The sequence below is a fragment of the Mandrillus leucophaeus genome, unplaced genomic scaffold (assembly GCF_000951045.1).
Source record: "Mandrillus leucophaeus isolate KB7577 unplaced genomic scaffold, Mleu.le_1.0 Scaffold1247, whole genome shotgun sequence".
Taxonomy (NCBI): Eukaryota; Metazoa; Chordata; class Mammalia; order Primates; family Cercopithecidae; genus Mandrillus; species Mandrillus leucophaeus.
Genome location: NW_012100843.1, coordinates 213,360 through 229,448, shown reverse-complemented (window position 1 = coordinate 229,448; position 16,089 = coordinate 213,360). Strand labels below are relative to the sequence as shown.

General features: G+C 51.3%; 1 protein-coding gene across 1 annotated transcript in view; it reads right to left on the bottom strand.

Moving 5' to 3' along the window:
- The window catches only part of TCERG1L (transcription elongation regulator 1-like), a 289,722-nt gene that overhangs the window by 196,381 nt on the left and 77,252 nt on the right, over positions 1–16,089 (bottom strand). Inside the window, exon 8 of the mRNA XM_011971789.1 lies at positions 2,481–2,666. Coding sequence (XP_011827179.1) covers positions 2,481–2,666 — 186 coding nt within the window. The remainder of the gene's footprint in view (positions 1–2,480; positions 2,667–16,089) is intronic.

The window sequence follows — 16,089 nt, the reverse complement described above, 5'->3', positions numbered from 1 at the left end:
TCCCACTGCCAAATATCCTCTGGGGTGCAGAACTGTCTCCAGTTGGGGACCACGTGGAGCTCTGAGGTTACTGACTTTTATACCAAAGCCAGGGATGTAAGTACAACAGTCAAGCTCACTTATATAAAGTGGGAATTATCTTCCAAATAAAAACAGGGTAATTCTTCTGTAGATAAATTAAAGGTCACAAGCTTTTATAAAATCAGTTTGAATATAGAGCAAACTTGGGAGTGAGCTGTGTTCTTCTGAGTCCATCAGCACCTGCTTCACACTGATGTCCTTCTATTTCCTCTCCCCCAGGCAGAGGCCACTCCCTCCACCCACCCCTCCATGGGATAGCTCATCCTTGTCCTGCCCCTGCCCAGTTCATCTATTTTAAGGGGTGTCGGAAATTTCCTAGGGGGCTGCCTGAGCATTCGCTGAGACCACCCATCAGCAGAGACGACGCCTTGCTCCCATCGTTCTGTGGGGCTCTTGCGGTGGTTTAGGAAACAGCCCTAAGGGTACAGATAGGCCAGCTCTCTATCCTCGCATCTCATCAAGTCTTGGTTTTCAAAAAGTACCCCAGGCACATGTTCGGATGGTTTTCCTCATGGGCATGACAGCCTCGCTCCCAAGTCCAGAGGAGGCTGCCACGACAGCACCACCAGGCAGTCCCACCTCCCGATGGAGCCCTCACCAGGGGCGCCCCTGGCAGCACCGCACCCACCCGTGAAGCCTGGGATGGGCTGCGCTGCTCACAGCTCAGACCTGCTCATCGCCGGTTCAGACCCAGCTTCCTGATGGTATTTCAACCTGCACCCTGTCCTGTGGGGCAGGGTCTCCAGGTCAGATGGATCAATGCCAGCAATGGGAAGGCAATTTTAGGAGCTACCTTCTGAGTAACGCCCCTTTCATCTTCCTGTCAGCCCATTTTTCCAGTTATCTACAGGACAGACAACGTTGGTGCTGGCCTCATTCTAACTGAATGCACATTATAGCAAATTTGATCATGGAACCTTATAAAAGGCAAACAAGAGAGGATGCCTAATTGTTCTGTCACCTTATAAATCATGTAACAGATACGGAAAGTGAGGCTGCCCCTGAGGTACACAGCTTTTGGTTCTAAGATTAATTTTCCTCTGAAAACAGTAAGTCATCCCTAATATATGTCAATGGACTGGTAGCTTTAACCAAATTCTTGACACAGCTGCAATTTATGTTCCACTCCGAGATTATCCATGTGTTTTATTTATTTTCTCCATCACACCCTAAATGCATGTTCACTGACATGCTGAAAGAGAAATACGATTTTGATCTTCAGAATACAATATCCTACTTATCAACTAATTCATCAAGCCAACATAGAAATAGCGAACACCGAAGGTCCATTGTTGAAAAAGACCGTATTATATTTACTAGCAACAAAGTCAACAAACTGCAAACACTCCAAAAATCGGAAAGTCGTGGAACTAGGCTGTTTGTCCTTCTACCATGAACTGGTATGTATATATTTATGTGTGCGTCTATCAGAGTCTAGTGACTTATTTCCTGCTACTCATAATCTAGCAATTAATGATATTAATACAATCTTCCACGGAATTTCTCTACAAGTTTTACCATCTCACATGAAGAACTGAAACCAAAATAATAGAGTAAATCCTCAATTCCTGGGAGTTGGCACTGTCATTCCAAATTAATGGAGATGTTGCTAAGTTTGGAGAAACGGGCATTTCACAAGGGTGTCTGGGTCCCGAAGCATGTAGGTTACAATTAATGGATGGACACGCATGCCTGTGAACACATAGGGGCAACAGAGCTGCAGATGGGACCCAGGGCCTCCCATCTACTCCAAGTGCCTCATCAATGCATCTCACACCTCTCAGGACACCAGAATGGCCACCCTCCCGGCCTCTGCCCTGAGGACATCTCAGAAAGGGAGCACATCCACTGCACTGATGAGCTCAAATGCCTTTGTGGCGGCCCAAGCCTCTCGTACTCCAGGCTGTCACAATGGGTGGGACCCCAGCCCCCGTGTCCAGCACAGGGCCAGAAGGCAAGCCAAGTGGGCGGCCTGCGGGGAGCGGCGTGCAGCTTGGCTCTGGGCTCACACACCAGGCTCCGCTCCAGCACACCAGCCTCCACGTCCTGCGCAAGAAAATCACGACTTCCTGGGGTCCTTGCACTTCCGGACCACGCATGACTCCCCATAAATTCCAGTTAGTAAACAGAAGCCTCATTTCCCCAAACGGAAACTTTCACCTTGGCTTTACAGCAGGAAGTGCCAGGGTGGACCTGACAAGGTGGCTCAGTGGAGTCAGGTCCATTTGCAGGGTCTGAAGTCAAGCAAAGCCCAAACGATCCCAGCTGAATGTTTCCCCCTTAACCGCAGCTGGGCTTCATGTCCCACAGCACCTGGGCCCAGGCCAGTGGCATCTGACCAGGAAGCCTCGGCGCCCTCACTAAGGCAGCACCAGGCACCGGGACTGCGCTGAGCCTACCTGAGAAGGGGGACGTCCGGAGGGGTATTTTGATGGGTGCCAAGGTCAGGAAGTGGCGCGGCTGCACACTGGAGGGGGACGGGCCCCGCAGGCTCTCAGGGTCCATGGAGACCATGGCAGCAGCAGCAGCGGTGGCGATGGTGATGGCAGGGCTGCTGGTCGGCTTAAGGCTGTTATGGCAGCCACCTGCGGAAGAGGGATGCAGAGGGTCAGCAAGGGGATGCCCAGGGCCATGGGTGACAGATGCCCATCTTGCAACTGCAAGATATGAGCCCCTAGAAAACAGGTGAGGGGGCACTACCCCTCTTTAATGGAAGCCCACAGTATGTACCACTGTCCGCAGAACAACTGGTTGTGATGAGTTCTCCATCTGTGAAACGCTGACACACACCCAGCACATATACAGGGCCATGTGATGCTCAGTGAGCCACAAGGCTTACAGTCGACAGGGGACGAGCCAGGATCCAGGTGTCTTACAGAGAAACCACTTGTCCCTGGTGTCCGTGTGCTAAGTACCTAATCAGAAGTTACCATGAACAGAATGCACTGACTTGGAGCAGATGCCGGGCAAGGCCCGGGAGTGCCACATAAGACAGTGGGGGTTTGGAAGAAGGGGCAGCTGTGAGATAGGTTTCCAGAGGGCGCCAGGCTCAGCTGGGCCCTGCAGGGAGTGGCCGGTCACCACACCAGCTGCTGCAGGGGAGAAACCCACACCCAGCTCAGCGTGGGTTGCTCCCTGAGAGGAGTCAGACTGCAAGCATGGAATCGGGCATCTCTTCTAACATCAACGGAAGCATCTGAAAGTTTGCTTCTTCCTCTGCCTTTTCAGTAAAACATTTTTTCTTTTAAAAGACTCCTCAGTTCCCCCAAATAAATGTGGTATCTAAGAAGTATTTTGTAGGTGCCATTTTACATAAATGGTGGAAGCTTAGTCTGGCCAGCTCTGGACAGCAATTTGGAAACATGTTTTTAAAACCTTGATATAATTCACAACTCTTGATCTGGCACGTCCTCTCCTGCGATCCACCCACATGCCCAGTGCCTTAGGATACAGATGTAGAATGTGGAGCTAGAAATATCAGCAAAAGCTGGACAGCTGCACGAAGGATGGTGCACCATGCATGGGATGGTCAACGGTCAGTATGAACACATCAAGAAAGATCATTAGTGCCATAGCGGATGTCTCATGATACAGTAGATAAATAAAACAAGCTAAAAACCATATAGATTCCTACAATGTATCATCATTCAGTCAACCAGTCTTTATTTAGCTGACAAGCACCAGGCATTTTCCAGCTCTAGCTCTTTGGGACAGAGCAGTGAACCAAACACTGGGAAGGCTGGCCTTCGGTGGGGGTCCTCCCAGGGAGGGGAGAGGCAGGGTGCTCATTCTTCTTGTTGATTTTCTGTACTTTCCAGGCTGGTGGGCATGGAGGGAAAGCAGGGAGGGGGCATCTAGCCTTGGTGTGTGGGCCTCAGTTGTGACTGGGGTGGCCAGGAAAGTCCTCGCTGGGAAGGAAAAAATAGGTAAAAGTCTGCATGAGGCAAGGCGAGGCACCCTGCTGACCCCTACAGAAGAAGCAGGTGCGCGAAGACGCTGTGGCCGGTGCCTGTGTGGCGCCTTCCAGGAGCAGCAAGGAGATGAGCAGGGCTGGAGTGCAGCGTGCGAGGCACCGAATACAGGGAGATGAGGAAGCCGGGGGTTGGGGGGGCAGCCAGGCTTTGCCAGCAGACACAGGCAGGGGATGACTTGGGTTTTACAACAAGTGAGGTGAGCCACAGGAGGGAGCGGAGCCTGTGGAGCCTGCGGAGTGGCGGAGAGTCCAACTCTGAGTCTCGTCTGAATGTCTTCATCCTGCCTGCTTTACTGGGAACAGACGGGCCGGGGACAGCATTCGCTTCCAGATGGGCTCAGTGCCATACCCTATAGAGTCCCTATTTCAAGGAAGACATCCAGGCTAGAGCTAGAAATTTGGAGGCATATAGGAGGTACATAACACTATGATGTCAGAGGTGGTTAAAAATAGAAGAAAGTCGTGATAATGAACATATCTAGATGGCAGAATTACGGCTGATTTTCTCTCCTTTCTTTTGGAATCTCCCATGATGAGCATATAAAGATATTTTAAATTAAATATAATTTGTTATAGGGCAGCTTTAGGTTTACAGAAAAATTAGGCAGAAAGTAGAGAGAGTTCCCTAATAGATGCCCCCACTCCCCTCATTGTGAACATTTGGCATCAGTGTGGTGCCTTTGTTACAGTTCATGAACTGACACAGTGTTCACTGGGGTTCACCCTTTGTGCTGTGCATCCTGTGGGTTTGGACAGGGGCACTGTGGGATCATAGGGAGCATTTTCACAGCCATTGTACCACCATGCATTGTGGTATCATACAGTGCGTTATCATAGCCCTTAAACTCCCCTGTCCTCTGCCTGTTCATCCCTCCCTCCCCCCAGTCCCTTGCAGCTGCTGATCTTTCTACGGCCTCTCCAGCTTTGCCTTTTCCAGAAGGCCATTCAGTTGGAACCAAATACTATGTAGCCCTTTCAGACTGGCATCTTCCACTTGACAGTATCCATTTAAGGTTTCTCCATGTCTTCTCATGACTCGATAGCTCATTTCTTTGTACTGTTGAATGATACTCCGTTATCAGGATGTGCCGCCGTTTAGAAGCACAATTGTTAGATTTTATGGTAGGAGTGTGTCTCACTTTTTAAGAAACTGCCAGACTGTCTTCCACGGTGGCCGTGCCGTTTTGCATTCCCCCAGCAGTGAATGGAGTTCCTGTTGCTCCACATCTTCACCAGCATTTAGTGATGTCGATCTTCTGCATGGCAGCTTTTCCAAGTATGTCATGGAATCTACTTGTTGCCACAGACAGATTTGAAGTCAGAAAAAAATAGGCACTATTCAAAATATGTCATCTCAGTAATAAAACACTTTAGAAAATTTATAAGATAAAGTGATTATGTGGATAAAAAGATCCTTCCTGAACTCCCCACTGAACACTGTCCATCTTTCGTTATGTTGCAATTGTCTGGCCTGGCTGTGTTGGAAACAGATCACAATCACACCAGATCTGTGGCTTTTTCATGAGATGCTATAAAAGGAACACTTCCTTTGTCATAAAATGCCCTTCAAAAGTCCCACACTGAACCACAGCCTTGTATTCCAAGGAAGGGACATGCCACATATGTTTGCTGTATTCTGTTACCCAGCCCCATCGTAATAGGTGTTGTTCTGATAGATAACCATGACGTCAACAACCATCTGTAAACAGGTTCATTTCTGTATTTATTGCTATGCAGCAGATTGCAGGGTCCAAATAGTGTAAGCATGTGGGGTGTGCATGTGTCAGTGTAAGGAGGGAATTTTCCGGAAGTTTGGATGCACTAAAGAGCCCTACATGAATTTATTCGCAGTGGCTTCTCCCCTTAGGATCTCTGTTTGCATGGTGCCTCCCCACAGCTATTTCCACTAAGTGGTTAAATTTAACCTGCTTAGTGGGCCTCTGAGTGAGCACAAAAGTTAAAGCCCTTGCTGGGAAGTTATTTCCAGTTGAGGAAGGAAAATATGGTATCAGAATGACCTGGGGGAGTTTTCTAAACCCCAGGAACCACTGGGAGCCCCAGAAGGGCAATGGGTGGGAGGGAGGGAGGGCTGTAAACATGAAAAGCCCCTCAGGTCACTGTAACATCCCCCCTGCACCCCTTCCCAGTGCCCGAGTCCTGCCCACCCAGAAGCTTCTCCCTGGTCTCAACGCAGGCTGACCTTCCTGCCAGGGGTGCTCTGACTTTCATTCCTGAAACTGCTCCTACCCGGCAGAGAAGGACCAGAGGCAACACACCCTCCATTTAGCAGCCCTGCCGGAGCATGGGTGCAGCAGTGCTGGTGATCAGGCCGAGCTGTGGGCTCCCGGGTCGGGGAGGGGCTGTCCAAGACCACCCACCCACAGGAAGGAAAGGTCAGACCTCTATAGGGTGTGATACGGGTGCAAACAGATACAGAGAAGCCATACAGCTTGGTTATTAGTACACAGATTGGCACCCGAGGAGTCCGGCTCTCAGTTCAAAACCTGAGTGTGATAACTTGGGTCTTACCTGAAGGCTGCACTGAGCAGGTCCCAGGGGGAAGCTGTGTCCCCACACCAGGCTCATGCTTAGCCAGTCATGGCAGGCTTGAGGGAGCAGCAGGGAAAGGCTCAGGCCCTGGGGTCAGTCACGCTCCCAGCACATCTGCACCCCTATCCCGGGAGCACCTTCATTCTCATGTCTCATTATCTGAGGCCTCGGGCAGAGGTCCTCCAGGTGCATCTGCTAAGACCTCCCTGTTGGTGGGGGAGGGCAAGAGCTTAAAGCCACCTCCGTGCTCTGACTCAGTTCCCAGGGAATTCCTGCTCCAAGCCCTTCCCAACTCCATGACTTCAGGGTCCCTAAAACTGCAGGAGCCTTTTGTTCAGTGTTCCCTGACAGCATGAGGACCCCACGTCTGTGTAGATCGCTCTGGCTCTAGACCTGTGTGCTGGTCAGTGGGGGAAAGAGAACGGGGAGTCGACACGTCCTCCAACTTCAGACTCTTGCCTGTCCCAGCCAAGTACATGACCCAGGCTTCCCGTCTCTGGTCTCAGGGTGTAACTTTACTGGCTCCTCTGACACTGCAGCCCAGCTCTGCCTCTCGGCTCACCTGAGCCCTTGAGAGAATGAGGGCCCCGCCCAGAGCTTCCCCCAAAGGCCCTGTGTCCACACGGGCTGCCAGGGCAGATCAGGGAGCCCCAGAGAACTGAGTGGGTGAGGCTCTTCCTTCCCTCTTCTGGGAAGTGTTGCTGACCACACATCAGATGCCGTCCATGTGGGCTGTGCTGTGAGCACAAGACCTGGAAACATCCGTGTAAAATGCAGCATTTCACAGTGCGATGTAGGGGTGGTGGTGACTGTGAACCTTTCAGAGAAAGGTCTAGTATGACACACAATGCTTGAGAGCATCGCTGTCTTAGTTAAGAAGACAGGACCAAACTTCACAATCCTGGTGAGAAGCCACCTAGTCAATTTTTTTTAATGAACTCAATCTGTTGTTTGAAATGAAGATGGCCTTTACCAATTAGTAAAAAGTCACCAACGGTGTTTTAAAAGAAACAGATACTAAGGTGAGAGTCGTTTGTGTATGAAAGTGAGAAGAGATTTTTATCACCATGTGATTTTGTTGCAAAAAATCGTGGGTCAACTAAGTAGAAAAATAAATAAGTAAACTTTCTTATCTGCCTCTTTAAAGAAAAACTTGAAAATAGAGTTTTTAACCTGTTCTGAGATCATATGGTTGCATATGAAAATTTAACACTCCGATTCATTCACAAAGTCAGCTGAATGATATCACTGAAGAGAGAAAGTTAATAACCATATCAACAGAACGATTTACATAATCGGTGGATGAGATTGAAAGAAGAGTCCCTGGTATTGAGTAAGACTTCTGCCCAGCTCCAGCCCTTGTGAAGTGTGTTGTTCAACCACGACAACGATCAGAACTGAGTCCCGACAAACCTCAGAGATAGCGAGGGTGCAGTTCCAGACCACCACAGTAAAGCAAATATTGCAATACAGTGAGTCAGGCGAACTTTTTGGTTTTCCAATGCATACAAAAGTTACGTTTACACTATACTGTAGTCTGTTAAGTGTGCAATAGTATTATGTCTAAAAAAATGTACATCCCTTAATTTAAAAATAGTTTTTTGCTAAAAAAAGTTAGAGATCATCTGAGCCTTCAGCAAATTGTAATTCTTTGCCAGTGGAGGGTCTTGCCTCGATGTTGATGGCTGCTGACTGATCGGGGTGTTGGGCTGCTGAAGGCTGGGGTGGCTGTGGCGATTTCACAGAAGAAGAACAACAACGACGTGTGCCACATCGATGGACTCCTCTTTTCAGGGAAGATGTCTCTGTAGCATCCAATGCTGTTTGGCAGCATTTTAGCCTCAGTAGAACTTCTTTCAAAATTGGAGTCAGTCCTCTCAGACCCTGCTGCCGCTTTATCAACTCAGCCTATGTAATATTGTAAATCCCTTGTTGTTATTTCAACAATGTTTACAACATCTTCACCAGGAGGAGATTCCATCTCAAGAAACCACTTTCTATGTTCACCCCTAAGAAGTAACTCCTTAGGTGTTAAAGCTGTATTTGAGATTTTAGCAATTCAGTCACATCTTCAAGCTCCACTTCCAATTCTAGTTCTCTTGCTGTTTCCACCACATCAGCATTTACTTCCTCTAAAGAAGTCTTGAAACCCTTGAAATCATTCATGATGGTTGAAATCAGCTTCTTCCAAACTCCTGTTAACGTTGATATTTTGACCTCTTCCTATGAACTATGAATGTTCTTAATGGTATCTAGAATGGTGAATCCTCTCCAGAAGGTTTTCCATTTATTTTTCCCAGACCCGTCAGAGAAATCACTATTAATGGTAGTTATAGCCTTATATATAAAAAATACAAAATACATGTCTTAAATAGTAAGACTTGAAAGTTGAAATGACTCCTCCATTCATAGGCTGCAGAATGGAAGTTGTGTTAGCAGGCATGAAAACAATTCATCTCATCCCCATCAGAGCTCTATGTGACCAGGTGCATTGTCAATGAGTAAAAATGTTACTAGATCTTTGGGGTGTTGCTTTTCCGGCTGGAAATCTCTGTGGCCAGTGGCACCTTGGCCTGACTTCTTATCCTGAGTCCAGAAAGAATGAGGTACGCAGACAAGTGGAGGGTGAGCAAGACAAACAGGAACATTATTAAGTGTTAGAACAGCTCAGAGGCTCTCAGCAGAGAGGAGGCCCTGGAGTGGGTGGCTCCTCTCTGCAGGCAGGTCATCCTGATGAGAGTTCAGCTCTCAGCAGAGAGGGTAGCTTCTGTCTGCAGCTGGTCAACGACATCTGTAGCTCTCAGCAGAGAGGAGGCCCTGGAGAGGGTAGCTCGCTCTGCGGCTGGTCGTCCTACGTCTGCTGCTGTCTGCAGAGAAAACTCGTCTCTGCAGCTGGTCGTCCTGGCACCTCTCCGTCCACTGCTCTGCTCTGGCTGAACCCGGGGCTTTTATGCGCCTCAGAGGGGAGGAAGTGCCTGCCAATTGGTCCATGGGCAGCCATGAGTGGGCCCGGAAAAGGCACAAGTCCCTACTGCAGCCCGGCCCCCAGCCTTCAGGTCCTCCCTGGCCTGAAGGTGCAGCCTCACCTGGAACCCACCCCTTCACACCCAGAAGCCTGTCTGCCTCCTGCCACCACCCATGATGTCCAGGCCGCTTACACCCAGGGGTACCCACAGGCCAGTGCTGAGCTGCCACCAGCCCCATCTCAGCCTCCCACCCGTGCTTATTGGTGCCCAAAGTCCAGAGAGGCCAAAGCAGCAGGGCACTGTGCATCAGCACTGCGCTGAGTGTGCACACACCTGGCTGGACTGCAGCAGCACCCGGGTTTGGCTCCAACCCTACTCCAGGATCAGAGTAAGCACTGGGAGCAGGGAGAGGCCAGGCAGAAGGAGCAAATACCCCCAAGCCTGAGTCCTGAGAGCACTGGGAGGCCCAGGCCCACAGCTGTAACCTGGGTGGCTGCAACTGAGCCTCAGGAGCTCCCACCCTGCCAACTTGAGGGGGGTCATGGCTCTTGCCTGTCCTAGCTCTGCAAGGTGAGCAGACCTGGCTGTGCCCTTCTCTGCATCTCCCTCTGCTGCAGTGGTGGCCCCTGCACAAGTGAACCCAATGTTCTTTGGGCTGGTCCCATGAATCCTGGCTGCAACTTTGGCCAGGTGCTCCTGGGCTCCCAGGACATGGCAGAGTGAGGTCGAACCTGTAGCAGAGGCTCCAAGCCTTGGAGCAGGTCCTGCCCAATCATGCAAGGGTGGAGGTGGCGGAGTTGGCTGCCCTGGGGACGTGGGGCACAGGAGACCCCACTGCTGCTCCCACCACCAGTCCTGCTGCCCTATCCACCTCCTTGCAGACTGGGATGGGGGCTCCAGGCCTGTGCCAGAGTCCAGGGGCAGGGGTGATATTGCCACAAGTTCCCTTGTGGCCCCAGTGGTCAGAGGTGGTCCAGGGCTCCCCTCTGCCCAACTCACAGCCCTGTCAGGTTGGCTCCTCTGGGAGCAAATTGTAGGCCCTGGGCCCAGCTGCCAGGAGTGCCAGGCTCAGCAGTGGGAGCAGTCACTTCTAAGCCTGTGTGGGGCAGGGAGGGATTCCCAGGCTCCTAAGACCACAGGAATGCCCTGCTCCACAGCCAGGCTGGGCAGCTGCAGTGGTGCCCAGGGAAGGCTGGGCTCCTGCCTGCTCTGTGGAGTGGAAGACCCAGCTGTGCCTCCCTGCTGCAGCTGGCATCTTGGCAGCAGTCACTCTAGATGGGCTGCTGCTGCCATCCATAATATTTTGGTAGGAATCCTTTTTGTTTTATTTTATTTTATTTTTGTGAGCAGTAGTTCTCAATAACGGGCTTTAAATATTCAGCGAACCATGCTGCACTCAGATGTGCCGTCACCTAGGCTTTGTCGTTCCATTTATAATGCACAGGCAGAGTAGATTTAGCATCATTCTTGAGGGCCTTAGGATTCTCTGAATTGTAAATTAGTCTTGCCTTCAACTTAAAGTCACAAGCTGCACTATCCCCTAACCAGATAACCATCTGTCCTTTGAAGTTTTGAAGCCTATCACTGACTCCTCCTCTATAGCTATAAAAGTCCTAGATGGCATCTTCTTCCAATAGATGGCTGTTCCATGTGCATTGCAAATCTCTTATTTAGTGTAGCCCCCTTCACTGATGCTCTTAGCTAGGTCTTCGGGATAACGGCTGCAGCTTCTCCATCAGCACTTGCTGCTTCACCTTGCACTTTCATGTTATGGAGATGGCTTCTGTCCTTAGACCTCATGCATCACCTCTGCTAGCTTCAAACTTTTCTTCTGCTGCTTCCTCCACTCTCTCAGCCTTTACAGAGTTGAAGACAGTCAGGACCTTGCTCTGGATTAGGCTTTGGCTTCATGGAATGTTGTGCCTGGTTTGATCTTCCATCCATACCATTAAAACTTTCCCCACATCAGCAATGAGGCTGTTTTGCTTTCTTATCTTTTTGTTTTTGTTGTTCACTGGAGTAGCACTTTTGATTTCCTTCAAAAACATTTCCTTAGCATCCACAGCTTGGCTAACCGGTTGGTGCATGACACCTAGCTTTCAGCCTGTATTAGCTTCAACACATCTTCTTCTCTCAGCTAAATTATTGCTAGCTTTTGATTTAAAGTGAAACATGCCACTCTTCTCTTCATTTGAACACGTAGTCGCCATTGTAAGGGATTAATTGATACAATTTCTATTTGTGTGTTTGTTTGCTTGTTTGGTTTTTCATATGGACTCTCACTCTGTCACCCAAGCTGGAGTGCAGTGGCGCAATCTCGGCTCACTGCAACCTCTGCCTCTCAGGTTCAAGTAATTCTCCTGCCTCAGCCTCCTGAGTAGCTGGGATACCAGGTACCTGCCACCATGCCTGGCTCATTTTCATATTTTCAGTAGAGACAGGGTTTTGCCATGTGTGGCCAGGCTGCTCTCAAACTCCTGACCTCAAGTGATCTGCCCGTCTCAACCTCCCAAAGTGCTGGGATTATAGGCATGAGCTACTGCACCCAGCCTCAACTGATCTAATTTCAATATTGCTGTGTCTCAGGGAAGAGGAAGGCCCAAGGAGAGGGAGAAGGATGGGAAAGGCTGGTTGGTGGAGCAGTCAGAACACACAAGACATTGATGGATTAACCTCCCCATCTTATATGGGTGCAGTTCGTGGCACCCCAAAACAATCACAATAGTAGCATCAAATATCACTGATCATAGATCATCACAACAGACAACAATAATTAAAAACTTTGAAATATTGTGAGAGTTCCCAAAACGTAACAGAGGCATGAAGTGAGCGCATGCTTTTGGGAAAATGGCGCCCATAGACTTTTTCCACCCGGGGTTGCCACAAACCTACAACTTGTAAAAACACACTCTCAGCAAGGCACAGGAAAGGGAGGCACAATGAAGAGACGTGTGCCTGTACCTACTGGGCAGGCGAAGCCTCGCACCAAACCCGCAACCCACAGAGAGCCCACAGAGCACGGCAACCCCACGTGCACATCATAAAGGCAAGAAGAGTGCACTTCAGGAGGATGCCCAAGCCCGTTTACTGATAACCGTGCAACAGTAACACACACAGAGCCCAGTGTTGGGAAGAAGGGGTGTGGGTTGCTTTGTGTTTTCCTTCCTGGGTCCCTCTCTGCACCCCATAGTCAGACATTTATGAAGCCAGACGGTACCTGGCTCTGGGACTGGAAAGATGATATAACGCAGGCACCCAGGCCAGCAGAAGAGTGCCTTCGGGTGGGAGCAGCCTGAGGACACCAGCCAGGAAGGGCGCAAAGCCAACCGGAGCCTGGGGATGCCAGCTGCCCCCCTCGGAGATGCCTCCTGAGCTGAGTTTGAAGAGCAGCAGGCACTCAATGCACTGCATGGACGGATAAATACCTTAACTCACTTTCCCCAAAGGACCACAGAGAATCCCATAGTTGGGTAAATAAACAGTGAGATAAGACAGGTCCAGCCAAAGAAAACTGCTAAGCCAGCTCAGAGATAAGCCAGAAATGCTATCCCACAAGGATGGCTTATAAAAATCAATATTTTAAGCAAAACAGTAATTAACCATGTGCTTCCCTTGAGGGCAGGCTGAGGAGAGGGTGCGGAGTCAACGTGTTCAGAAAACCCGCATGTGCTTGACACCCAGCCCCGCCTGGCTGCTGCCGTTGTTAGCATTTGCATTGTTATTGCCACTCCTACCTTCTTCTCTGATTATCGCACTCACAAAAGAGCTTTGCTTGCATGTTTTTTTTCAAATGTTTCCTTTAATATCCACATGCAGGCAAATGTCCATTGCCCCTGTGTTTCGTGGGAGAGGTCAGGCTTGGTGAGGTTTACAGAACCTGCACAAAGTCTCGTGATGATGATGGTGCCGATATTCCTGCTCCAGTGTCTCTGGCCTGAATCCCACCCTGCCAGGCTGGGGCCAGGCCCCCTCCCCACGCTGGCTGAAGTCGTGCCTCGTCCATCTGATGCATCTGAGAGGTCTAGGGCTTCCCAGAGACGCTCCTGGGCCTCACCAGGTCCCACCCTGGGGCTGTGTGCACTGAGGGATTTGGCCGGGCTCCACATCGTGACTTCCTGAAGACCCCACTGGCCTCAGCAATACTGGGAGGGCAGCCCTGCCACCGCCTTCTCTGCTCGGAGGCAGACCGGCTGTTGAGATGCTTCCAGAACCTGCCTCCAGAACCTGGCACCCAACCAGCAGCTGGATTTGGCTTTTCCTGGGACTCAGCAAAGAGGAAGGAAGAAGAGGGACAGTGGGGTGGGAACCCAGTGCAGTGGCAGGCGGCTCCAGAACATCCAGCCGAGTGAGCCAAGCCCCACTGCGGCGGCTGAGGGCACCCACATGCAGCTGGGCGGCTCTCCAGGTGTTCTCTTCCTCTCTGGGCACACCCTAGGATGGAGCCAGCCTCAGTCCAGAGGACTTCGGTCTCTGCCTGCACTCTGCAGAGGAGGTGCCCGCAGAAGGCACATGGCTGGAGAGGACTGCCGACCCAGCCAGACCCTCCCTGCCCGGCCCAGGCATCAGACCCCTCTGCCCAAGGGATGCTCACCCAAAAGGAGCGTGCTGGCATCGTGGGCTCCGGGGCCTCAGGCTCGGAAGCTTGTCAAAGACTAAGTTGGGAATTATGCCCACCGGTGGGGTGCAGAACAGATAAAATGCTAAGCATTTACCTTCTGCATCTTCAGCAGAGATCAGGAGGAAGGCCAGGACAGATCTGCCTCTGAGAATGCCAAGTGGAGGGAAGGCCTGGAGGCCTCCCACAGGGCAGAGGGTTTTAGGTAAAGCCCAGGATGGCTGGTGAGGGTCCCTGTGACCGAAGACTGAATCCGACAAACACCAGCTGTCTGTGCTGAGCAACACATTCAAAGAAAACAAACAACCATTAGTTTATTGTGCCTGTTTAGCAACTGATTTCAGCTCCAGTGGAAATCCTTCAGGCGCCGTAGCCACCAACTATACCAGAAATAACGGTAACTACTTCTGCAGAAATGACGCTTTGATCAGGACAGTGACGTCAGGCACAGAAGACAGGCCCAGTGAGCTTCCTGGGGAGATGAGCCTGGGTCCACAGCAGGCACTGGGGGCTCTGACAACACGGTGGGCAGCGGCAGAATGAGCTGGTGCAGAGACTCCGTCGACAGCACGGGTCCTTCCCTCCATGTCCTCTGAGAGCGCTGCGTCTCGCACCTCCACACACAGCTCCACACACAGCTTGCAAGAGTCAGGAAATTATCAGGAATTAACTATGCTCCTTTTGGAAGACCAGTGCTAGGTGTTTGCATATCTGATTCAGGTGCCGTGCAGATTCAGGACACGTGCGTTTGAACCGCTGTTGGACGAGGCGGCCACAGCATTTGCAATTTCTGGTGTTTGTTGTTCTGGTTGTTCTCTGAAAGGCATCCAATGCCTGGTATAGTTGCAAGTTTTGAACGTGCCAAATGAATAATCCTACAAACTGGGCTGGATCACGGCCCAAGCTCCACGGGCCCCTTTCATCTCCTTGCCATGTTAGGTGTTTTGACTATCTGGCTCTTGCTGCATGGTGGAGTCCCCAAGGGCCCCCACCGTTCTTTCTTCCCTGCCAGCCCTGTGCCTGGGGGCCCCAGTGCTCAGGAAGTGTCTGCCTGTGTGGAGCCCCACCTGGCCGGTGGGAGGGATGACCCTCGGCAACCCTTCCTTCCTGATCCTCCCACGCCGCAGCCTGGTCTGTGAACTGTGCCGTCCAGCATGGATGCGGGTAGAACCCTTGGCAACCCCCCAGCAGGGAAGCTCAGGCCCTCAGTGCTGCCCACCCTTCCGGGATGTGGAGGCACCTGCCTCACCTCAGCAGGCTCAGCACATCAGCTTCCACGGGACCTAGAGGTCACAGAGGCTCCTCGCCCGGGTTTCTGCATCTGTGGGGTGGGGAGTGTTGTTTAGTGGACCAAATGGGTGGCCTGGATGAGGTGCCCAGCCGGGAGCTCTGTAGCTCCCCTTTCCCTCGAGGGCTTGTCTGGCGCCTTTGCTGATGGGGAGGGTCTGTCCACAGAGTGAGATTTTGGAGACTGTTCTTCAGACAGAGCAGCAGGGAGCTGGGGTCCACAGTGGAGTGGGCCCGACCTCACCCTCAGGCCTGGGGCCCCTCACTCAGGCAGCACCACCTTCCACTCCCCACATTCCTTCCATTACCCTGGCCTAGGTCAGGTCCCTGCCCCATGGCAGTGGGTCCTGGACTCCCAGGGGCTGCCCGTGCAAACAGCCTGGGACCCCCGTGGTTGTCAGGACATAGCCTGGGCAGCCAGAATGGATGCCCCAGCAGGGACTACACACAGTGGTGATTCTCGGGCAGTGTCTGTTGGGGGCTCGGGCACGTCCAGCTGGCCTCCTCCCTGGGTCTGGAGTTACCAGGAACCCGGTTCCCAAAGCACTCGCCTGCCTCCTGGGGAGTCCCTTGGCCAAAGCCCCGGGCTTTGCTGCCACAAACTCAACGTGGAGCCT